The sequence below is a fragment of the Rhyacophila brunnea genome, unplaced genomic scaffold (assembly GCF_057557595.1).
Source record: "Rhyacophila brunnea isolate RB1 unplaced genomic scaffold, BYU_Rbru_1.0 scaffold_2, whole genome shotgun sequence".
Taxonomy (NCBI): Eukaryota; Metazoa; Arthropoda; class Insecta; order Trichoptera; family Rhyacophilidae; genus Rhyacophila; species Rhyacophila brunnea.
The window spans coordinates 24,077,613-24,102,208 of NW_028232859.1; the positions used below are offsets into that span (position 1 = coordinate 24,077,613).

Here is a 24,596-nt window from a genome sequence, read left to right on the forward strand (position 1 = left end):
AATGTATTTACATAGGTATATATTATATACCAGGGATGGCGAACCTTTTTACGTACGCATGCCAAAATTTCCCAAATAATATTTTATTAGGACTGGACTGGAAGTGCGAAGCATTTTTTCATGGCGAAAATTTTTTTTTGTGAAAGTTTTCAAAAAATTATTTTTAAGAATTCCATTAAAAAGTTTAAAAATTACAATTGAGTTCTTGATATTTTATGTTTCACTGTATTTATAGCCGAAGGCTTATCTTTTATTCTTTGATTTTTTCCCCTTGTTTTCAAATTAGTCAGAGATCGTGAAAGCATTTAAACCACTCTTCTTTCATATTATATTCTCCATTACTGAACGGTTTTTTCATTTTTAGAGATTGTGTTTGAGGCAAAATAACAAGCAGTTATTATATTTGAATGACTGCCGATAATTAATTTCATAAGGTTTGTTGATTGAATATTTTTATTTTTAATTGCCCAATTCTAAGGACCAACCTATGCAATTGTATGATTATTCTTGAAAAGGATTTCCCTGCAATTTTTATGCAATGCGATTTGTCATTTATGTATTAATTTCGTCGTTTCCATTTGCCCATCGATTGGTAAAAATAATATGAAAAATAGAGGAAAATACGCATGGCTATGTCGTCATTATTTTTAAATATTATATAAGTACCTAAGTACTTATATAATTATATGTAAAACTTAAAAAAAACATTTTTAAATTTATAGAATAGTATTTTTTTAATGAAACATTCACATGCCATGCAAAATCATCTCTCGTGCCGTAAGTTCGCCATCCCTGTTATATACCTATTGTTAGTTATTGATAATGAATATTTTAATATCATGTTTTATATGAATACAGTAAAACCTTGGATTGTCATCATAATTCGTTCCGGATACGTGTTTGTAAGCCAAAGCACTCATATATTGAAGCGAATTTCCCGATAAGAAATAATGGAAACTCAGCCTTACTCGAGTGGTGCTTTTCTATAAAATTTTGCTCATATTGCAAAACACTCACAGACCAAGTTACTCACAATCTATGGTTTTCTCATTTCAACACGCAAATCGAAGGCAGGTTTATTATTTTCTTCAGATTCAATTTAAAATTCATGAAATGAATCTTTAGCAATAATGTAAAATAAATTAAGTAGGTATCTACACAAGTTTTTCATGTATATAATATGTTATGGACCAAAATATAATTATAAAGGACATTATGCCTAATGATAAATAGTTTTTAATTTAATATTTTGACCGGGCAATATTGCTCAATTTTTTTCCATTCACGATAATTAAATTTTTTCGACAAATCATTCCAATATTAGCACAAATACCTACTACATTCCCTCTTTTATTAACTTTCGTGTAGAATCTAATTGATTTGAGTTTTGTACTTGGTATTCCATTTGAGTTATTATTTGCATTCAGGCACTATGCGCACTCACCAATGGGAAATACACACTGACAACTAGTATATAGTATATTAGTCTATGCTGACAACGAATACAGTTAAGTATCGTTTATATAGCAATTGAATACAATAAAAGAAGGTATAAACGTTATTACCTAAGGAGCAGGTAAAAAAACATTTTTTAAGTGTTTGTAAAAACCAGTAGTAAATAATACCTGATCCATAGTGCCTGAAGAAGCCGAAAGAGGAAACCCAGGTCGCAAAAATGACTCAAATGGAATAGTACCTACAAAATATCTCAAATCAATTAGAAACTAAATTCAAATTCCATCAAGTACCCTCGGTTGATAGTATTAATATTTTGTAGTTATTGTAGCTATATAAAAAGAAAAAAACTTTAAGTTATTATGTTTCATAACAAAAATAGATACTTGTATATTTCTTTGGCAAAGTAGATTTATACAAATATAATAAATAAACAAATATTATTTATCACTTTGCCGGGGCAATACACATCACTTGTTCCATAAGATATAAATATTTTAAGTAATGGGAGATTAAATGAAAGAGTAAAATAATTGAAAAATCTCATATTTAATGGCAGATTAATTCATTTCAAGTACACAGTTCAAGAGCATCGATAATTTTATATAGTTATTTTTTCCAATTTTGACAGATCTGGAAATAAAAATTTTCACAAACCGGTAGGTACCTACACTTTTAAGATTTTTAGAACCATTTCACTCATTTCATATGGAATGCCCCTAGGCCCACAATTATATAGTCGGCCTTAGGAATGCACCTTTCACTAACAGAAAGTCCTAGAAACTTACACACATGATTACTACACCTTCAGTTTCGTCTTGTTTTCATAGCTCTGAAAAAAATATAAAAAAACTAATGTAGTTGAAAAATATTTGGGGACTAGGTACCTATCGTTGAAGACTGTATGTCGTTGTAGGATTGGTTTGTCAAATTGACCAAATGTCAAATGTTCAGGAGACGAAAAATAAATTTGATTATCTTATATTTAAATACATGAAGGTATTTAAATTGTTGTTTTTACAGCATATGAATGCTGTTTTCATTACAAAGCAATTTAAAGAAAAGGATGGTTCTGGTCCATTTAGATACAAAAAATCATTCTGCATTCAAAGGTTGATTTCGACAAAAATGGATATTCGACAAACCAATCCTATAGCGACGTGTAGTCTTGCAAGCTTGAAGGTTGCATAAATAATAATAATAATAATATGACACTGAACGTCATATCCTTATTACCTGTTGAGCAAGTTTTGATAAAACTTCACTAGTTGCTTTTCCAGTTTGTTTGACCATTTTATAAAAGTTTCCATTTTTGTTTTGCAATAACATGTGAGCATGATCAAATTCAATCATTGTACCGTCTTCCATCAAAAGCACCTGAAATTTACAATACTATTTAGAGAACAGGAAGTGAAATTAGCATTACCTGCATATCAATTTAAAAAAAATATTATTGTAAAAATATTCATTGCCATATTTTTTAGGTAGGTTAACAAAGTTATCTAATTATGCAAACAGATGGCAGTAATAGTCTTCGGTATAATATTTTTATATAATGAGTTGCTAAAATTTATTATTTACTCTGTCTGAATCCATAATAGTTTGAAGTCTATGAGCAACAGTGAGAACTGTGCAATCGGAAAACTTGTCCCGGATTGTCAATTGAATCAAAGCGTCGGTCCTGAAATAATACAATGAAATAACGTCATGAATAGATAGACACACAATTATGATAATGAGAGCTTTTACAAATAATATTCGATTAAAATACCTATGATAATTATTGTCTCACCGAGTATCCACATTAGATGTAGCTTCGTCTAGAATGAGTATTTGATTCTTCTGGACAATTGCTCTCGCTAGACAAATAAGCTGTCGCTGTCCTATACTAAAATTGGAACCTCCTTCAGAAATAATATAATCCAGTGCACCTGGCAAGTCCGATACGACACTATTTAGTTCAACCTGAAAAACAAACGCAGTTCATTATATTATTATCTTCGTTGGCCACATCTGCCCCATAGTTGGAGCATATGGACACCATGCGACGCCTCCAAAAATCCCTGTCGCTCGCCAGTCTTCTTAATCTACGATAATTACGAAAAAAGAAGAACAGAACAAATAGAACAAAAAAACACAGTTGATTATATTATTATCTTCTTCGCCCATATCCCCCCCATAGTTGGAGCTAGCCGGACTTATTGCATCGTTCCAGGTCATAACAGCACTTTGCCGTGTACACTCTATAGATAGTATTTAGCGGCCTTCTAGGACACCGGAATCCAGTTGGCTTGAAGAACAAGCAAGCCAGCTTGAGGTTTTCTTCTGGAATATGCAGCACGTGGTCGAGCCAGGTCCAACATCGCCACTTCACTTTCAGCGTGATGAGAGGCTGCTTGGTGCATTCTCTTATCTCCTCCTTACTCCTAAAGTCATACTACCGCACACCTATTATCTGTCACAAACATCTGTTTTCGAAGTTCAAAATACAGTTGTTCTGAGCCTTCGTAAGGTGCCATGATGTGACAGAATTCAGAACAGTTAGATATTTAACATTACAGAATATATTATATAATAACAATTTTCAATACTAACATGGTGTAGAGCTTCCCATAACAAATTATCATTATACTGCTCGTATGGATCAAGATTTTTCTTCAGTGTGCCGGAGAATAACATTGGCTCCTGAGGAATGATTGACAGTTTGCTGCGGAATTTAAAAAGCCCTATCGTTTCCGTGTCTAGTCCATCAATTTCAATTCTACCTTCCAAGTAACCCATCCTGCAAAGAAAATATACCTAACCTATTAAATATTACGCCAATCAGTGGCAAAGGATGGACGTATTTGTTTTCATTGAACTAAGACTACAAATTGTAGATAGTGTTGGTTAGTTTTTAAAATTCAATTAAACCCTGCGTAAACCAAGACATAATAGATAAAATATAATGGAACCAGAAAGAAAGAGGGCAGTTGGGAATACATACCTAAAGAGAGCACTTATAATAGAGGTTTTTCCAGCTCCTGTTCGACCAACAATACCAATCTTCTCTCTCGGATGAATCATTAGGGACAAATTGTTTAAAGCCGCTTTACCAGTCGGTGAATACCTCAAACAGATATTCTGAAACTCTATTCTTCCATCTTGAGGCCACTCCGATGGTATTTGATTATCTTTAAGCGTCTTCAGTGGGTGCTCTTGCTCCAGATAATTGTAATCAAGAACTCTAGCAAGGGTCAAAAAAAACAATTATTAATTAAGGATAAGTGGTATATAGCAGTGAAACTTTATTGGTACCCCACAACAAAATTTCTACAATATTTTGACACACAATATATTATCATAACACTAGACTAGGAAGAACTAGTGACTATCCTGAAGAATTAGTTAATGCTCTTTTAAATACTTAGGTACTATATATTTATTATAACTTACACAGTTACACTTATATCATGGCTGCTGATGTCTTAGCAGCGATCTGTGGAACTACAGATCTGCCCATATTTTTAGGTATATATCGATGCCCCAACCCCCACTAAACTCATTAACACCGCATACATCACTATAAAATCACAACCAAGGGGGCCATCCACATATTATGACGTTACACTCTAGGGGGCTCAGAGAAAATGTGTGATGTCACAAAGAAAACAAAGAATATAAAAGGATCTGAAAACACAATATTGGGGATCGGGAATTTAAGGATAAATAATTTTTTGAAATTCTGCTTTTTAATATTCAATATATTTTAAAGCTGTCACCAAGATTGCGATGTATGTGGGCTCAGATCCCATTCAATCCATGTTTTTACCAAGGATCTTTTGAATATGTTTATCAATCGCTGTTCACCATTACTATGACTTTGAATGATAAACCCCTTGACATACACGAATATTCTGCTGAATGCCAAAAAAATTCTCAGATATTGCAAATGCCATGTTGAAAGCATCACTTAAAATTGAAATCACAGATACAACAAAAGCTGTCTATGTTCCGATTAGAAAATTTAGATATAAAATAAAAGTAATTAATCTGACCCACCTTTGGGTGTGGTACTAACTTCTGGCTCTCTTATTACCATGAGTTGGCTGCAATATAGTTATTATTAATATGTTATGCTTATGTAAATATTTGATTAGCTGTAAAATTTGCTTACCCCTCGCCGGGTGGGTGGCTTAATTTTAATTCTCTAATTTACAAAATAATTATTGCACTCCATACTTAATCGTCCTCTGTAAAATATACACTGTTCTACACCCGAGTTGTTGGTTATTGGTTTTGCCACCCCCTAGCTACTACACACTACTGTGATGACTACAAAAATGAATAATTGAATTTTTTTATAATAAAAAAAATGTTGTAAAAACCTTTCGACGCTGACCATGTCATTTTCAATCTCGGCACTTTGTCTCATGGCAAATTGGAATACCAATGTTAACGCAATTATTTGTGTTATAGCAAGCCCAACATTACCTCCAAGAGTTTCTGGAATAAATATAAATAAGTACTAATTTTATTATAATACTATTATACTATTTCAGATGAACATAAACTTGTAATTATTGAAGCAATGATATCAGCTCACCTGTCCCTGGTATCAAAAAGCTGAGAGTCACTATCGCCATAAAAATCCAGCAAACCATATCCACTGCTAACCCGAATGCCCTGGTTGCCCCGAGAAATAAATACCAGGCAGAAGTATGAATATCTTGATAGCTGTCAAATTCCTCGTGTAATATTTTCTGATTTCCGAATGCCCGGATTGTTGTCATCCCGGATAGTGTAGTAGTCAAATGGGAATATACTGGACTGCGGCCTGGCAGGAATGAAGTAAGTTAGAGCTATATACATAGAAGATTGGATCTATACTAAAACTTTATCTAGGTGAATTGGAATTTTAAACATACTTGCCGCTTCCAATCTTCGTAAACTCTTCGATGTCGCAATGTAGTATTTTCTTGAAAAGACGAATATGCCACACATTAAAATTATTGGAATAATGAGCCAATAGTTGATAAGTGTGACAACAATCAAAATACCAATGGTTTGTAAAAATATCTGAAATAAATTGTAAGCAGGTGTTAATTTGAAATTTAAGAAACTACGATTTCAAAAATTTTTTAATAAAAACCATTGTGATACAAAATAAGTCAAAATATTTATTTTTACCTATTGCTTATCTAATGTTTACAAAAATAATATTCATTTATACCTGAATCACATCCAACAAAAGTGTCGGTAATACGTCATCGATGCAGCCAATATCTTTTGAAAAGCGATTCAGGATTCGGCCAGCCGGATTTGTATTAAAGAATCGCATTATTGAATGAGTCACCGAGCTGAACATATTATTGTGCAGGTTAATTGATGCTTTCACACACAACCAACAAAATAAATACGATCGAGTTAATGTTACGATTATTAGAGCAATCACCAAACCTGCAACAGTAATCAAACAAATATTGAATTGAAGTCAACACATTACATCAAACACCTAACGGCGGTTGTATCATCAGGATTAATAATAAACAACTCTTATTACCCAAATAAATATAAATGATTCCCGATTGCGATAACTTATTTCCATCATCAGCCTGAAGCGTTATGTTATTAATATAATTAGTTGTATATTCAGTAGAATTCATCAAATCAGCTGAGGTGTAAGTATAATAATTCAAGCTTGAAACTGTTGAAGATCCAGACTTGTCAAGTAAATTCATTTGTATCTTATTTTGGCTCTTTGCTAAAAGTCTTTCTTGTGAATTAACCCTGAAATAGAAATTTAATAATGTATTCCACGCTGGCCTATCGGGTTGAATGGCCATCTTTTTATAAATACAAAACAGTGGGTCACGGGTTCAGACCTGTGGCTGGTCAAAAGGATGCATGCTATTTTTTCACGTATCCGGAAATTTGTACGTAAACAGTTCACCGCAGGACACTTATTCGTCTGCCGCAGTACGTGAAACATGAGTTCGTGTAACATTTAATCAAATAACGAGTTCTTCGTTGAATATTTCACCGTGGAGTATATTTGTACGTATGCTACAACATGTGGCGAATTTTATGAGATGTCTTTACTAGGTTAGATTAGGGTTAATCTAATTGGAACAGTACTATTTGCAAACTATCGCCGCATTTTGTAAGATACGTACAAATGTATTCCACGGTGAAATGTTCTACGAAGAACTCGTCATTTGATTAAATGTTATACGAACTCATGTTTCACGTACTGCGGCACACGAATAAGTGTCCCACGATGAACTGCATACGTACAACTTACATGTAACCATTTTTTCAATGTGTATTCAATCCAGTGTAAGGATGCAATGGGTTGAGCGAATAGCTAACTATTCTTCATAAAATAAGTCTGTTAAGCCATTGGAGACAATCAGCACCAATTTAACGCCGCCATTGAGTGACTGATTCGGGACAATCGGCGTCAATTTGGCACCTCTTTTCCTTTTATTTTTAGGTATTTCTTAAAACTCTACAAATTTAGCTATAATATATTTAAAAAGATAACTATGAATTGAAGCGTTTCAATACCTTTTTATAAAAAGTATTAAAATTAAACATGTTATAAAAAATATATAGAAGTTTTAGTAAACTCTTGTCAAATTTAGGCTGCCCATTCGCTCACTTTTTATTCTTTTATATCTGTCTTGTATCCATGTGTTGTGGTTAGTAGCAAAGATGGTAATTAAATTTATTTCAAAAGGTTTGATATCAAACTAATTATGGAAAAGCTTTATACAGTACACAAAAGATGGTACTGTTTAATTAAAATTTAATATCCACTACAGTAATGGATACCGCCTAAAGTAGTGTTTCCCAGCCTTCGTCATGCCATGCCCCACCGTAGCCTTTTCAAAAGTCAAATGCCCCTCCGGCATCTTTTTTTAATAAAACAGGAGGTAAATTTTCAAATCATATTGATGAGGGAAAGGGTAATAATAATTTTCTGGCATGCAAAGTAATATTAGGATATTTTGTGTTGGCTTCTTCGCAAATCCATGCCATTATTCCTTTTATATTAAATAAATTTGTAATCGAATCATCATTTTGCATTTCTGAAAGTTCCTCTTGATACAGTTGTTCATTTGAAATATCAACCAGCATTGGTTGTGTCAACCAAGCTGGAAAATTTATTTCCTTTAAATCAGCAAATCGTTCTTTAAAATCAGTTAATAAAGTTTGCAGATGGTCGAAAATAACAAGTTTAGCATTATCAGTCACTTGACATTTTTTGAGCCAGTCAAATTTTTAAAAATTGTTGTTTAAAATATTTTTTTTTAGACAATTCAATGAAAGTAGTGAATGCAAATATCTTTGCTTTTGTATCGACAAGTGTTTTCATCGATCCTTGAAGTTGGCTATTTAAAATATTTAACTTTTCAAATATACCTGTCAAATAGCTTACAAATGCTCTACTGTCGACCGTCATCAAAAACTTCATATCAGGTCGGCTGCTTAAAAAATATAAAGGATATGGAATAATTCCATAAATCTTTTTAAGGAATTTCCTTTTGAAAGCCATCTTACTTCAGTGTGAAGTAACAGTCTAACGTACTCCGCATTTTGTTCTTCACAAAATAACTTGAAGAGACGATTTGCGTTTATTTCAATTTTGTACATCTCAGGCATTTTTTTGTATGACCGATGAGTATTCCACTTTATATGTGAAATGCCGACGTGTCTCATCTCTGAAACGTGGTGCCCCACCTTTGAGGCGTCATGCCCCACCGGTGGGGCGTACGCCCCTCCGTGGGAAACACTGGCCTAAAGCATGGCATACTCAGAGGATCCAAGTCTAGGAGGCCTGAACCATTATCGAGCGGATTCACAGTTATGAGCGGGCCAATTATGAGACAGAAATTTTTAGCCCGTAAGAAATTTTATAGTCACCCTTTTGAAACTTCGCCAACAAAGTCTAAACTTAATATTATTTAATAAATACGTAATAATGATAATTACTTTTCTCAGCCTTAATAATTTTATCAGCAGCCTTGCCATTAAATTCGTGCCTAGCATTAAAATCATTGACCTAAAGCTTTATTAAAAAGAACATCCGTAAAAGCATAATAATTTAATATAAATTCATTCATTCCAAGCCATACAATGTATAATGTAGTCTAAACTCTAAACTGATTAAAGATTATTTTGTAAAAATATGTGTCGTAATTGTTAATAGATAATAAGCAAATATGTACCTAGCAAAGAAATTCTTTAGCCGAGCAAAAATTCTAAGAAATACGCACGTCCAACGCTGCGTGGTAGAATGAGTCTGTTTCTGCCGAGCGAAATTCCAAGAAATACTTTCAGCGAGAGACCCTGGTACAAGCTTTAAGTATGACTAGAGGGCGCGAAGCGGCCGAGGTTTCATGCATTCGGTTTCTGTCTGTCGTGTCGGTTACTCAGAACCAACATACCTCATAATATCATCATAAATATTTCTGCTAATTGTATACCTACGCTATAAACTGTAAATGTATTCCGAAAAATAAAACGCACCGTTTTCGCCGCAATCTGCGTTGTCAATTAACAGCATGTCACCGAGAGAAGAGCCAGCAAAGACAACATTACCTACCATATCTGCCACACTTCACCGGTCCGGGAGGGGTACCAGATCCTACGTCAGACCCTCCCGCCTCTTTCGGAGATGACATAATGTTACCATAAAATAGTAGACCAAACATAATATTTATTAAGTTATTATTAAGAGAATAAATATTTACCAATAAGCCACCCAGTAGTCAGTGGCAGATACCAAAACTTGGCAAACCAACATGAATATCACACATAAAAAGTTAAGAATATTTGAACCGGTGGAAAGTGCATACGCTTTGTAAACTGCATTTGAAATTGAGATATTATTTACTTGTTCGGGAATCAGTTTTTCTGGTAGAATTTTCAACTGGAAATGACAAAAAAAATATGCTGTCATTAATATTTCATCTCAATATTTGAGAAGTTAGGTAGATATGTGATATGGAAGTGTTATTATTATCACTTACTGATTGTAAGCTGGAAGTTTTGTAAATCAGCCCTGACTCTTCATACGTCTCGTCTTCATCAGCAATATTTTCCTCATTGTTTTCGTCTTCAGGCGTACATAGTTGTGCAAAATCATAACTCGATTCTTTTAAACATTCATAGGTGCCTTCTGCTGCCACTTCACCATTTTCAATAAGAATAATCTGTTAATAAAGTGACTGTCAAAATAATGATACTGAGCCAAAAAGTAATGCCAAAATAAAAAAAATCATAGTTTTGTATGTAATTGAAATACTACTGAATATATAATTTTGTAATAGTTTAGCCATCTATGAGTGAATAGAAAAAGATTTTTTCTAGTAATTATAGTCGATTGTACCTATCGTCTCTGTTCTGGCAGAACACACTAACTGGAGAATACTAGTTTTGAGTAATTTGACTTTGAAGTTTTTAAAATGTTTGAAATGGTCTATCATGTGAGTTTATTAAGTAATCGTAAAAAGGATGACTTTAAAATAAAGACTTTATTTATTAGGAAGGTTTCTAGACGGTAAAGTCTGAAATAAGGAACATTTTGGTATAACTAACTCAATATGTCATTTTTTCGAATTAGTGTCTTCTGCCAGAACAGTGACGCTATATATCTGATACCACACACAAACTGTTACCCTGCAACACTATTACTATTTTATTCAATGATGAGCTTTGTGATATATTTTTTCATTTAAATGTATTTATATAATGATACCTATCTAAAAAGACAAATATATAATTAATCTACAGTAACTCACATGGTCAACGCGATCAAGATATTGCAATTGGTGAGTAATAAGCAAAATTGTTTTGTCTTTTAAGAATCCTGTAATACAGTTTTCAAATATCTGTCGACTGACACGAGCGTCTACTGCCGATAGAGGGTCGTCCAATAGATAAATGTCGGCTTGTCGGTAAACAGCACGAGCCAAATTTATTCTTGCTTTTTGACCTGGATTGAAAAGAACTTTTTTGAAATACATGTTGATACCGCCTAAACCATTGCATCCTCAGAGGATCCAAGTCCATGAGGCCTGAATCATCATTGGGCGGATTCATGCAGACATGAGCAGATCGACTACGACACAGAAATTTCTAGCCCGTAAGCTTAGATGTATGAAAATTTATAGTCACCCTTTTGCAACATCAACAAATAGAATCATTCTAGCCCTTAATGTATGTAAAATCCTGCATTTTTTTATACCTACATTAATTCTAGAAGCAACCGAAGTAAAACCTAGCGTCAATTTTAAATTTTATACTCAATTTTAAACATACAAGCAAGCTGTAATTTTAAAGCCAATTAATATTAAATAGCATTTGATTTTGTAGTTACCTCGATAACTTAAAACAATCGTCAGCACAACACTTTAGATGCCTAAAATAATAATTATTATTATCATTTTTTTTAATATTATTACCTACGAGTACATTAGCCTTCATCCAATTTTGACCAATATTAAAATTCGTATACTTGCCTATATTTTATAAATATTGGAAGGAACTCTAAACTGTTTTTATATTATTTTTTAAAAAATATGTCTATTGTCTGATCGATTTTCGGCAAAAATTCAAAAAAAATACGCACGCATCTTTCAATACTCCGGCGATGTACTTTGCAAAGAAATATTTTAAAATTATACCTACTAGCCTACTAGGTACCTAGTAAGTAGGTAATAATTTTTCGAGCCAGGCAAAAATTCTCAGAAATGCCACAGACTCAGCAAGGATATGCTTCGAAACCCAAGTGCCTACAAGCTTCGGGTTGAAAACCGCGTCCCTTGGTCAGTTCCAGCGAGAGAATTTTGCAGATTGTGATATTTTTTTTGTTGTTTTTCGACTAAACGCTAAATTTACCTATTTTATAAAAATTCATTTTACATGCTGTACATCTTAGATTAAAGAATACTGTACCTGTAAAATTGTATTTCGTCAAATAAAACGCCCTGTTTTCGCCCGTAATTCCGCATTGTCAATCAACTAGCATGTCCCCGAAAGAAGAAACCAGCAGACGATAAACCTTGACCTTACTTCATCCCGGGGGGGGGGGGGGTCCAGCTCAACCTACGCCCCCCCCCCCTCCTTTCGGAGGTGACAATGTCAATCAAGAAAGAAATATCAATATTTATTGTATTTTTCAATGAAACTCTCAAGAATAAGTGCAGTGAAAATATATTCAATCAGAGGAAAAAATCATTGAGATTTGATTGCTTCCTATCGCTTTCTGTAAAAACAAGGTTTAAAAAAAATAGTATTGATATTATTGTAGGTACCAACCTCCACTTAAGCCAGCGCCACGATCTCCAATAAGGGTTTTATCTCCACTAGGAAATGAATTAAGGTCTTTCTCGAGTGAGCATTTGCTTATAACAGTATTATAACGGTCTCTGTTCATCTCGGAGCCGAATAGGATATTTTCTCTTATTGTACCTGGAAACAAATAATATTTTAGAATGAAAAATTTCATCAATTATTACATACTATCATAATATAAATAATTATAATTATTGACGGTTGATATAAATAGCTTCTAGTAGGTAAGCTTATTGTTTTTGGTAAATTACCTACTATCTCCAACCAAATATTCTCAATTATACTTAACTCTATCAAGCTTATCTCCATCTAGAAACAAACCTGGTTAAGTTCACTGATTTCATGCTTAATTCTATGAACAATAAAACCCAAGCGGACGCTATATAATATGTACTCTGATTTTATTAAAGCATTCGATAAAATTAATCATCACATTTTGCTTGAAAAACTCTTGGCCCTGGGGATTCACGGTGAATTATTTCAATGGATTTCATCATACATAACTAATCGGTCGCAGGCGGTGGCATTTAAAGGGTATGCATCAAGTTTTATACAAATTTCATTTGGAGTACCTCAGGGGTCCCTCCACAGTCATTTCATCTTATATATTAATGATATCAGCACCTGTTTTCTTAACTCACAATTTTCCATCTATGTAGATATATGAACAGAAATATATATGAATATATATGAATAGAAAGAATAGAATAGATATAGAAAGATCTTATTTATTAGTCGATGATTGTAGTAAGCTGCAATCCGATTTAGATTGACTGTATAAATACTGACAACCTAATCACCTTTATTTAAATGTCAATAAGTGCTCGTCAATATCGTCCTCTAGAACCATCAACCCGATCCTTATAGAATACAAGCTAGGAGTCGAACCCTTGAAACACCGTTCAAGAATACGTGACCTATGTGTCATAATGAATAATAAGATGAATTTTAATACACATAACAATGAAACTATCAATAAAGCATTAAAATTATTAGATTTTATTATTCTTCAGATTTCTAAACCATTCAGATCACCGGAAATTCTGAAGGTACTTTATTTTTCATATATTCGATCAATAGTTGAGTTTGTTTTTGCCGTGTGGAATCCACATTACATTACATACATCTCCGTCTCCAGTACAAAATAGATTTCGAAAGCACGTTAATTTTATAGCTTACTGTGATGATTTAAGTATATAATAATAGAAACGACACAGTAAATTCTACTTCGATCATTGCGTCCCTCAAGGTACCATCATTGGAAAGTCGACATTCTCTATCAATGATTTTGTTGACTCGCCAAACCTACTTCAAAGGGTAAGTTTCAATTAAACCAAGCTTTGTACCATGTCAATGTTAGTGATTCTAATTGTACACGAAACTCCTTTATTCGGCGCTCTTATTCAAATTATGAAATTTATTTCTCTGTTGATCCTTTCAATAATTAATCTGCTTCATTTAAACGCGCTATCTCCAAAATTTTTGTATAATTTAATCTAATCGAATTTCAAATGTATGTCTTTTCTCTTTCCTTATTATTCTCTTTTTCTGTTCTTTCTTAGATTACTTATATGTATAATTCCATATTCCATAATTCTTAACACACATAATAATATATACATATTTGTCTATTTTTTATTTTTCTTATGTAATTTCTTTCTATTTTATGTTCTTCTTACTTTCTTCCCTTGCTAGTAGGCTTTACTATATTATAACTATTTATATATGGAAACTTTGCTGGTTGCAATATCTTCTCTTTAATCTATTTTTATACATATTTATAATCAATGTAACTGTTTGTTTTCCTTAATAAATAAAATAAAAATCTTTATAAATGAAAAAAAAAAATATAAACACTTCTCAAAAAGCTTCAAGAATTCAAGATTTTTTTTTGGACAGAATGGGATTGACCTGAGACAAAGAGATTGAAGACTGTCCAATCTATTTGACCTAAGGGTATTTCAAATTACGCTGACAGGTGGCTACCATAGGCAATAATAATAACAAAACTAATAAAAAAATAATAAAACTTGTTAAAATGATTTTCCAATCTTCTTACCATTATAAAGCCATGGCTCCTGAGACGCATATGACATTTTTCCATTCTCTTTCACTGACCCACTTAAAACTGGAAGTTCCTTCAACAAGGCGTAGAATAATGAACTCTTCCCAGACCCAACTGATCCAACTATTGCCACCAAGCTAATCAGAAAAGAATCATAAATGATTAGCAGGAAAATAAAATTGATGATCAATCAAAATCTAAATAATTTTTACCTTCCTGATTTGATGTTTAGCGTTATTTTGTTAAGAGTGTTCCCAGAATGGCTTGCTATCCATTTGAATGAAGCTTCTTCAAAGCATATCGCAGTCCCTAATTCAACATTGACATTATCGAAATTTTCAGTTGATGTTTTATTTAGATTTTTATCAGCATCTGCATCTTGTCTTTCTAAGTAGAAATCATTTGCTTCATTAAAGACATTCCAATTTAATTTCATGCCTTTGATGTTTTCTCCCGAAAAAAATGGAATTAGGGTTTCCTCTTGAAGTGACTCGTGGCTATGGTCTATCTTCTGACTATATGAATAGCTACCATTTGATTGAGGATTATCACATATCGCCGAAATATTCTCAATCTCATCGCTTAGTAGAAATGTCTCCAGACGTTCGATTACTACAAGTAATTCAGCCAGGCGAGTTATGCCTAGAATAGAGATATAATACAATCCATTTAATAATCATTCAAGAAATTCGTAGATATACTTAGGAAACAAGTATCATTTTTCCATAAGGAATTAAATGCAATAACATTATAGAAGATGACAACTTTCATCATGCAGCGGTAAATACTAGACATTATCAGTCATACTTATTTGTTTTCATTGAGCTAAGAATACACATGACATGTGGTGCTGGTTAGTTTTTAAAATTCAATTAAAACTTGCTTGAACCAAATCATAATAGTTTAAGTAGGCTTTATAGATTTGACAAAAAGTGTAAACTTTGTCAGTCATATTTAATTGTTTTCATTGAAATGAGAGTACAAATTGCAGATGTTGTTGGTCAGTTTTTTTAAATTCATTCAACCCCTGCCTAAACCAAACCATAATAGATAAAAAAATATTATTTTACCTTTAAAATACCTATTGACAAATACCTGTTATCAACAGGCTTTTGTTGGTTTCTGTAAATATTAAATAAAAAACGGGTCGAACCGCTACCCTGATCTCTATAAACAATTGAATAAAACTCCTGATCTGGTTCCCTGCTCAACTACGTTAATATTTTATTTATGAGTAAAGGCCTTCGTCCGGTGCGTGAAAAACACTTACTGGGCGGAGGTGTAATTAAGATAAATTTTAAAGTATAAATGATGATGGATGAAAGGGATAATTTTAAGACTAAATATAATATATAAAATATAAGTATTCAAATCTAGTAAATTTTGCCGCGCATTGCGCAACGTTAAAATCTCCGCGCGCCTGCGTCGAGGTGATCCTCGTGATTCGCCAAATCAAAAAGATCATCCGATCGGATTTGGCCAATCACGAGAGTCGTTTTTACTGTTCGGCGTGGGTCCGGGGAATTTCAAAAAAAAAAAAAGTCAGTAAGCGTCCCTTGTAAAATGTGTACGGACCTGTGACTCTAATTGTAAAAACTAAATATACAAAACTGTAAAAAAGACTACAAAATAACCTTGTCTAACTAAAGATTAAAATATATAACACTAAGACCCGCACAAGAAAGACTTCGTGGTTTTATTTAATTTAACAAACATAAATATATCCTTTTTTTGTGAGTCCGGGGTTCGATGGAGACCTGAGCTAGCCGCTGGAACCCCGGACATCTCACTATCTAATATTATGTACGATTTTATAACATAATTTTAAATATTTTATAATTATATGAATATTTTTGACTATTATCTATTTATTATGCAGGGTTTAATTGAATTTTAAAAATTATCCAACATAATCTGCAATTTGTAGTCTTAAATTAGAGTGTGTAAAATTTATGTCAGTTCTTAACAGTTTATCTCCAATCTTCTCTGCTGGACTGGAACCATTTTTATTAAATATTTTAACGTAAAATATTTTAACATAATACAATGATTTGACAAAATAGAAATCACCTTTGGGAAACATTGAAGTCATGGATATTTTTATTCCTCCATAAAAGCTGGCAACAACGAAAGCTTTCTGAGCTGTCAATTCATTTCCCAATAAAACATATACACAATAAGTACAGAAGAGTGCCAATCTCATTGTGAATATATTAAAAGATATTACCGTAGATTTAATGATAGCAGCTCGGCCAATTATATTCATTTCTTTCCTGAAATCATCAAAAAACAAAAGTTATGGAGTTTTAAGACAAACATTAAGACATAAAATCAACAAATAAATGTAGGGTTGGCAGCTCTAACCATACAATGTAGACTAAAATTTTGAAATAGATTTAATTACCTATGAGCGGTAAATATTTTATATAGGGGCCTATGTATTTTATTTTAGTGGATGATAGGTACATAATGAACAAAGAAAATTTATAATATTATTCAGTAATTAGATAAGAAATGCATTTGTTTTGATCTTGACCCATTGCATTCCAACAATTCTCAAAGATTGCAAGCCATCCATTCACGGGAAACTTTATCATGATAACATCCTTTGGTGATCCTCTATTCAAGAGTGTTAGATCTGCTGTGGATATATTTCGCTCTATTCAAGGTATCTGTAAAATCCTCATCCAGCAGTAACTTTTGAAAATGTATATTTGTCTTTAATAATCTTATTAATGCCAAAATTCATTATTTAGTGAAAAATATCAAACTAATAAACAAATTGGCAATTATGCCACAGATGCCCGCATGAGCTTTTATAATTTTCTCTGTTTTATGTTTCTGAATCTCTTCTGAATTTCTGAATTTCTGTTTACATTGTTTACGTTTCTGCCGCATACTTATAAATTAGAGAAATAAGAGTTTCGCCTAACATTGTAATGGTTTCTTTTATCACATTTATTATTTGTAAAGTCCAGTTATTTGGGTTCTAGTCACAAATTTTAACAGTTAGAAGCAGTGTAAACAAAAACAGGTCTACAAGTTCAGTGCTGGTATAGACAAGGCCAAAATTCATTATAATTTAATGAAAAATATCAAACTAATAAACAAATTGGTAATTGTGACGCAGATGCCCGCATGATCTTTTTTTTTAACGAAAACAGTTTATTCGATGTAGACAATTATTATATTAAATACCTTTTTCTGACGGCGCAGATGCTGTTCGATCCAATAATTATTGTTAATTTAAAATTTGAAATTGTCATACATTTTGATGCACCATTATCACAAACTAAGATTATTTTAGGTTAGGGTAGGCTAGGTTTGGTTAGGTTAGGTTAGGTTAGGTTAGGTTAGGTTTGGTTTGGTTTAAAAAGAAAGTTATAAAATCTCATGCAGGCATCTGCGGCATATTTACCAACAAATATAATTACCTTCTAGCTGTTTCAACAAGTTTTGTGAATAGTCTCTCCCAAACATACATTTTGATAACTTGTATCCCGGCTAAGATTTCATTCATAAGGCGTACCCGTTCATCAGTCAAAGTAACTGTTACAGTGTGAAGTTTTTTATTCTCTTTTCCCATCCACACTAAAATAATAAAGAAACACTGGAATTTAATGATGATCTCTATTTTTGACTTTGTGAAATACAGTTAGTGAAGTTTGGTTTCGGCATTGCTGGTTTTTTGCTTAGAAATTTAGTTATTAAATTATTAATGAACATTAAACCAATGAATTAAATATCGTCCTAGAATTTTAAAATCTTGTACAAGGAATTATAATATAATCTCGTGAATTCACTTCTATTCTATGGGCTTTATAGCCCAGAATGGACGTGGTCGCCATAAGTAGACTCTCATACTGTGCTCGCTTCTCTGCTTTATATCTCCAGTTATCGATACCGAGCACTTGTAGATCCGTTTAGACATCATTAAGCTACCTTTTCTTACTGAATGTGCCTGGTGATGTTTGTGCATCAGGTGTTAGGTTAACTTCAGTGAATCTGATGACATCAGGTTCGCTAAAGAGCTTTTAAAGTAGGTATTATTATTAATACTAATTACATGGCAACTTTGCTTTCTAAATAATCTGTTTGGCTTTGGTCTTTATCAGTTTTTCAATATCATTTATAGTGACTTACGTTGAAAGGGTATGAGTGAACATAATATTGTCACTCCGACGAGTGATGATACTCCGATCTCTCGCCATATGAGGACGATTAGAATGAATGTTAGAAGAGGACCCAAGTAAAGGGAAGACAAAGTCATGACACCGATGTCAAAACGGCTAACATCATTTGATAGCAAGTTGACAACCTGTCCTGGCGTCGTTTTACCAAGAGCTGTATTTGAAAGCCGCAGGGACTGTTGGAAAAAAGTAGACATTATTAAATTTCATGAGAGAGTGGATACTTCCTCGACTACAAATAAAAAAGTTTTTAATTTTCTTTGTTACATTCTTGAATAAATGACGGTTAACTGTAATCATGTGCAGATAGATAGGTATCTTAATAATTTTCAGATAACCAAAATCAATATTAGACAATAAGATTATTCAAATACAAATACTATAAAATATTTATGATAATATCTATTACGTCAGTGATTGTTTCACTATAAACTGATCTTACATTTTCAGATGAAAAATACTTTTCTCATGAGAAATAACAATAAAACAATATATAAAATACACAATAAAACTAAGCAAGAAAATATTATATAAATTAATATATCAATTACGTGTTCTGTGAATGGAAAATTTCATGTAACGACAGGTAGACTATAATAACATTTTAAAATGGATTTTATGTATTCCTATGAAGGGATTGATTCACTTAAAATTGAGCCCCATAACTAACTTAAGTAATCTTACCTTTCTGTAAATTAGGGAACAGCAGGCCAAACGGATTTTCATTCCTAAATTCATAACCATCATACCTCCAGGTTGGTATGACAAAACGCACATCAGTGCCGTCAGAATCAATGCTGCACTATACCAATATAATTCCGTTACTGAGACAACTGTTTGGCCTGGTAAAAAGTAAGAAATCATATATCCTAGGCATATTGGTTGGAAACATCTGTGGACAAATGATTATCACTCTCAAAGTCATTTCAATAATGCGGGTTTGTATAGTGTATGAAACTTGCACTGAAAATTCTTCATTTAGATTCATTTAGTGCCAACACTGCAACTGACGCATTTGGCGTACTTGGCCATTAGATATAATTAACGTGTGATTTAAATGTGGTAATTAAAAGGTAATTAATATGTCAGCAGTGATTGTGTTAAAAAGAGTTAAAGAGGGAACCATAAAAATAATATTATTTTGATTATTTGTAAATCTTCATTTAATATTCACTGCTCTTGTTCTGTGCTTCATAATTTTTAGTAAGCAAACTTTAAATTTTATTATACAAATAAAATATTTTTTCTATTTACATAAAACTTAGTGTCGCTATTGATATAATTAGGTAATGATTATATATTTTTGCTTGTGATAAGACTTGAAATCCACATAATGTTATGCTAAATTTGCTAAGAATTGTATTTACCTACCCATATACCTACAAGTTAGTGAGCCTTCATGAGAAAATAAATAATAATCACTCTTACCTTACAGGAAAATCTACAATAAATTGCAGCATGTGCATCATTACCAAATCATATTGAAAACATCTTAAAATTACTTTTACGAGACTTGGTTTTCCAGTTTTTAATTGATCATTCCATAATTTGGCAAATCTGTCTCCCAGCAACCCTTGAATAAAAAGAAGAATTATGTCAAACTGGTCATTTTAATAAAACCTACTGAATTCCATTATTCTAAGTACTTCTCTATAGCATACAAGCAAGGCCGCTGACTGATGCCATCACTAAAAGAATATGTACATGAATTATTAGACTTATAGAAGAATGCCAAAATATCCTAGGTGGATACTGAATAGAGTCCGAAATGAATATGGTTTCAAACGTAAGGATATAAAAGTGTTGAGAAGAAGGAAACTGAAATTCTTTGGGCGAGGAAACAAATACAAGGTAACACAGACTATCTGTGTCGAAGAATGGTGGTAGGCTGTGGAGATCCAATATAAATAGTCCACACTAAACTTTTTCAGTCTTTATTTCTTTTTTTGAACTCAGTTAGTTTTTAAATTTCAATTTAACCCTAACTAAGCCAAACTATCTTATATAAAAAATCAATATTTGTTTGTTTGTTTGTTTGTTTGCTTATTGCTTGCACTTGCGCGAAGGTTATAGGCTATATTTTATATATAAAAATGAATGTCTGTCTGTCTGTCGTTCTGTCTATCTGTCCTGTATGCGTTCCTATACCATTCATCCGATTACGATGAAACTTTGGTGAGTTGTTGTGTTCACACCCTCAAAGGTTTCTGAATTAGAAAAACCATCTTCTTCTTCTTCTTCATTATATCTTCTTTTATTCGTATGGTTCCTATACCATTCATCCGATTGCGATGAAACCTTTGTCAGTTGTTGTGTGTACACTCCCAAAGGTGTCTCAATTATAAAACCATCTTCTTCTTCTTTATTCTATCTTCTTTTATTCGTATGGTTCCTATACCATTCATCCGATTGCAATGAAACTTTCATCAATTGTTGTGCCCACACCCGCGAAGGTTTCTGATTAATTAGTATAACCATCTTCTTCTTCTTCTTCTTCTTCTTCATTCTATCTTCTTTTAATCGTATGGTTCATATACCATTCATCCGATTGCAATGAAACTTTCGTCAGTTGTAATGCCCACACCCGCGAAGGTTTCTGTATTAGTACAACTATATTCTTCTTCTTCTTCTATTCTATATTCTTCTATTCGTATGCGTTCCTATTCCATTCATCCGATTGCAATAAAACTTTCGTCAGTAATTGTGCCAACACTTGCGAAGGTTTCTGAATTAGTCTAACCATCTTCTTCTTCTTCTTCTTTTCTATCTTCTTATATTCGTATGCGTTCCTATACCATTCATCCGATTGCAATGAAATTTTGATCAAGTGTTGTGCTCACGCCCGCAAAGGTTTCTGAATTGATACAACCATTTTCTTCTTCTTTTTCTTCTATTCTATATTCTTCTATTCGTATGCGTTCTTATACCATTCATCCGGTTGCGATGAAATTTTGACCAGTTGTTGTGCGCACGCCCGCGAAGGTTTCTGAATTAGTACAACCATCTTCTTTATCTTCTATTCGTATGCGTTCCTATACCATTCATCCAATTGCAATGAAACTTTGGTGAGTTGTCGTGCGCACGCCCGCGAAGATTAATGAAATAGAAAACCATCTTTTCTAAACTTTTATCAGTTGTTTTGCGCACACCTGGGAAGGTTTCTAAATTAATATTATATAAAATACAAAGTTTGTTGTTTGTTTGTTTCATCCAATTTTGAATTTTTTTCTACATATTAATACTATTAATAACGTTTGCATATTTTGGATTCGATTTTAATTTAGAGTTCTTTTGTTTAACCTTTACTCCTATTAGAATTACTTTCATATTGCCATATTGTATTACACAGATATTTTAATATTAAAAAGATAATTACTTATTATTATTTTTTAAATATCTAAGATAAATGTATCCACGAAGCGACCCTGTGCGAAGCCGGGTACTTCAGCTTGTCATCATCATCATCAGGGGCGCGACATCCCGGTGTGGGTCCTGGCCTCCTCCAACAGCTCCCTCCACCTGTCCCTATCCAGTGTGCCCGCTTTCCAATTTGGTACCCCCAGAATATGGCAGTCACTGGCAGCTCCATCTAACCAGCGAATCTTTGGCCTCCCTCTTCTTCAAACGACCTATTGGATTGCTGGACATCACTCTCTTTGCCGGTTCATTGTCATTCATACGGTGCACATGACCTAGCCATCGCAGTCTCCCAATCTTAATTGATTGAACTGCGCTGCAATCTTCGTACAGTCCGTAGAGCTCAGCATTATATCTTCTCCTCCAATTGGTGCCATCCCTGATCGGTCCATATATATGGCGGAGAATTTTTCTTTCAAAGATGTTCAGGGCTCGTTCATTTCGCAGAGTTAATGTCCAGGTTTCCGATGCGTAGGTGAGCACTGGCTTTACAAGTGTTTTGTAAAGAGTGCTTTTAGTTCGACGAGATAGTAAGCGGGACTTAAAATGTCTTAACAGACCAAAGTAGCATTTATTCGCAGACATGATTCTCTTGTTGATTTCTTCTGTAATATCATTATGTCTGGTTACAAGAGATCCAAGGTATATGAAACTGTCGACCGTATCAAACTTGTATGCACCAATATCTAACTTTGGTGCGACTTCTCGTGGTGTGACATAGACAGGCATGTATTTAGTTTTTGCCTCGTTTATTTGTAAACCCATTCTTTTGGCAGAGGCTTCTAGTGCTGTGAATGCCCTTTTCAGCGCCAATTCTGATATGGCAATGATGTCGATATCATCGGCATACGCCAGCAGCTGCACAGGCTTAGTAAATATCGTGCCGCTGCCACGGGCATCAATCTTTGCATCCCGTATCGCCTTTTCTAGCGCAATATTGAAAAGAAGGTATGCCAGAGCGTCACCTTGCCTTAGGCCATTCAGTGATACAAATGGCTCGGATATTTCCGCTTGAAGCTTTACCCGGCATTGTACTGGTGTCATTATCATCTCTACAAGTTTAATTATTTTCGTCGGAATTTCAAATTCTCGCATTGCTTCGTATAGCCAGTATCGATTAATGCTATCATAAGCTGCCTTAAAATCGATGAACAGGTGATACATGTTAATATTGAATTCAGTGGTCTTTTCTAGAATCTGCCTTAGAGTGAATATTTGAGTAACACATGATCTCCCTCGTCGAAAGCCTCCTTGGTAGTGCCCGAGTATTCCTTCTACAATGGGTTCCAGCCGCTGGAATATCAGAATCGACAACAGTTTATATGCAGAGTTAAGGAGTGTCACCCCTCTGTAGTTACTACATTCTAGTTGGTCTCCTTTCTTGTGCAGGGGACAAATCAGCCCATCCTTCCACTCTTCTGGCATCTTTTCTGAAGTCCATACTTGGTGGATTAGGCTATGTAAATGTTTGAGCAGGCTTTCTCCCCCACATTTTATTAATTCACTCTGGAGGTTATCTATTCCAGGCGATTTGTTTGTTTTTAACCTTGACATGGCACCTTTTACCTCATTTAATGTCGGTGGTTCTTCGTTATCATCCATGCCACTTTGTACTGATTCCTGGTCATGAGTATTAATGTTAGTGTTGCCGGCATCATTATGGGGGGTATTTAAATGTTGATCAAAGAAACCCACCCACCGGGCAAGAATACGGTGCTTTTCTGTGAGTATCATGCCATTGTCATCCTTGCACATTGTGATACGAGGCTTGAAACCCTTCCTAACATTATTTATCTTTCTATAGAACAGCCGACTTTCTTGGGCTTTATAGTGTTCTTGGAGTAGGATCATTTCCTTTTTTAAATAATCACGTTTCTTTTTCTTGTGTAGTTTCTTTTCTTCACGCCGGCGCTTTTTATACTCATCGTCTGATGCCCGTGTTTTCTTCTGTAGCATCATTAAGTAAGCCTCATTCTTTCTCGTAGTGACTTCGCGGCAATCTTCGTCAAACCATTCTGATCGTTCACCTGTTTTTCGGCGTCCTAAGGTATCATTAGCTGAGGATACTATGGCAGTCTTGCACTCTTCCCAGTGTTGATTCACCTCTTCATGGTCTCCAACCTCAA

At 33.6% G+C, this 24,596-nt stretch overlaps 1 protein-coding gene across 13 annotated transcripts in view; it reads right to left on the reverse strand.

The window, feature by feature from the left end:
• Positions 1–1,985: 1,985 nt before the first annotated feature.
• The window catches only part of LOC147072096 (ATP-binding cassette sub-family C member 4-like), a 39,174-nt gene continuing 16,563 nt past the window's right edge, over positions 1,986–24,596 (reverse strand). For 11 of the 13 annotated variants that reach the window (XM_085947430.1, XM_085947432.1, XM_085947424.1 and 8 more), the window contains 22 exons: positions 20,482–20,626; positions 19,738–19,945; positions 19,007–19,229; positions 18,298–18,454; positions 16,934–17,136; positions 15,076–15,505; positions 14,858–15,000; positions 12,763–12,915; positions 11,244–11,437; positions 10,473–10,655; positions 10,194–10,372; positions 6,998–7,224; positions 6,668–6,894; positions 6,363–6,513; positions 6,041–6,271; positions 5,823–5,940; positions 4,442–4,681; positions 4,051–4,237; positions 3,248–3,420; positions 3,037–3,136; positions 2,692–2,832; positions 1,986–2,287 (listed from right to left, as the gene is read on the reverse strand). In XM_085947430.1, the coding sequence (XP_085803556.1) occupies positions 2,255–2,287; positions 2,692–2,832; positions 3,037–3,136; positions 3,248–3,420; positions 4,051–4,237; positions 4,442–4,681; positions 5,823–5,940; positions 6,041–6,271; positions 6,363–6,513; positions 6,668–6,894; positions 6,998–7,224; positions 10,194–10,372; positions 10,473–10,655; positions 11,244–11,437; positions 12,763–12,915; positions 14,858–15,000; positions 15,076–15,505; positions 16,934–17,136; positions 18,298–18,454; positions 19,007–19,229; positions 19,738–19,945; positions 20,482–20,626 (4,046 nt within the window). In that variant the 3' untranslated portion in view covers positions 1,986–2,254. Of the gene's footprint in view, positions 2,288–2,691; positions 2,833–3,036; positions 3,137–3,247; positions 3,421–4,050; positions 4,255–4,441; positions 4,682–5,822; positions 5,941–6,040; positions 6,272–6,362; positions 6,514–6,667; positions 6,895–6,997; positions 7,225–10,193; positions 10,373–10,472; positions 10,656–11,243; positions 11,438–12,762; positions 12,916–14,857; positions 15,001–15,075; positions 15,506–16,933; positions 17,137–18,297; positions 18,455–19,006; positions 19,230–19,737; positions 19,946–20,481; positions 20,627–24,596 lie in introns of all 13 variants that reach the window. The other 2 variants (XR_015070673.1, XR_015070672.1) reach the window with 1 other exon arrangement.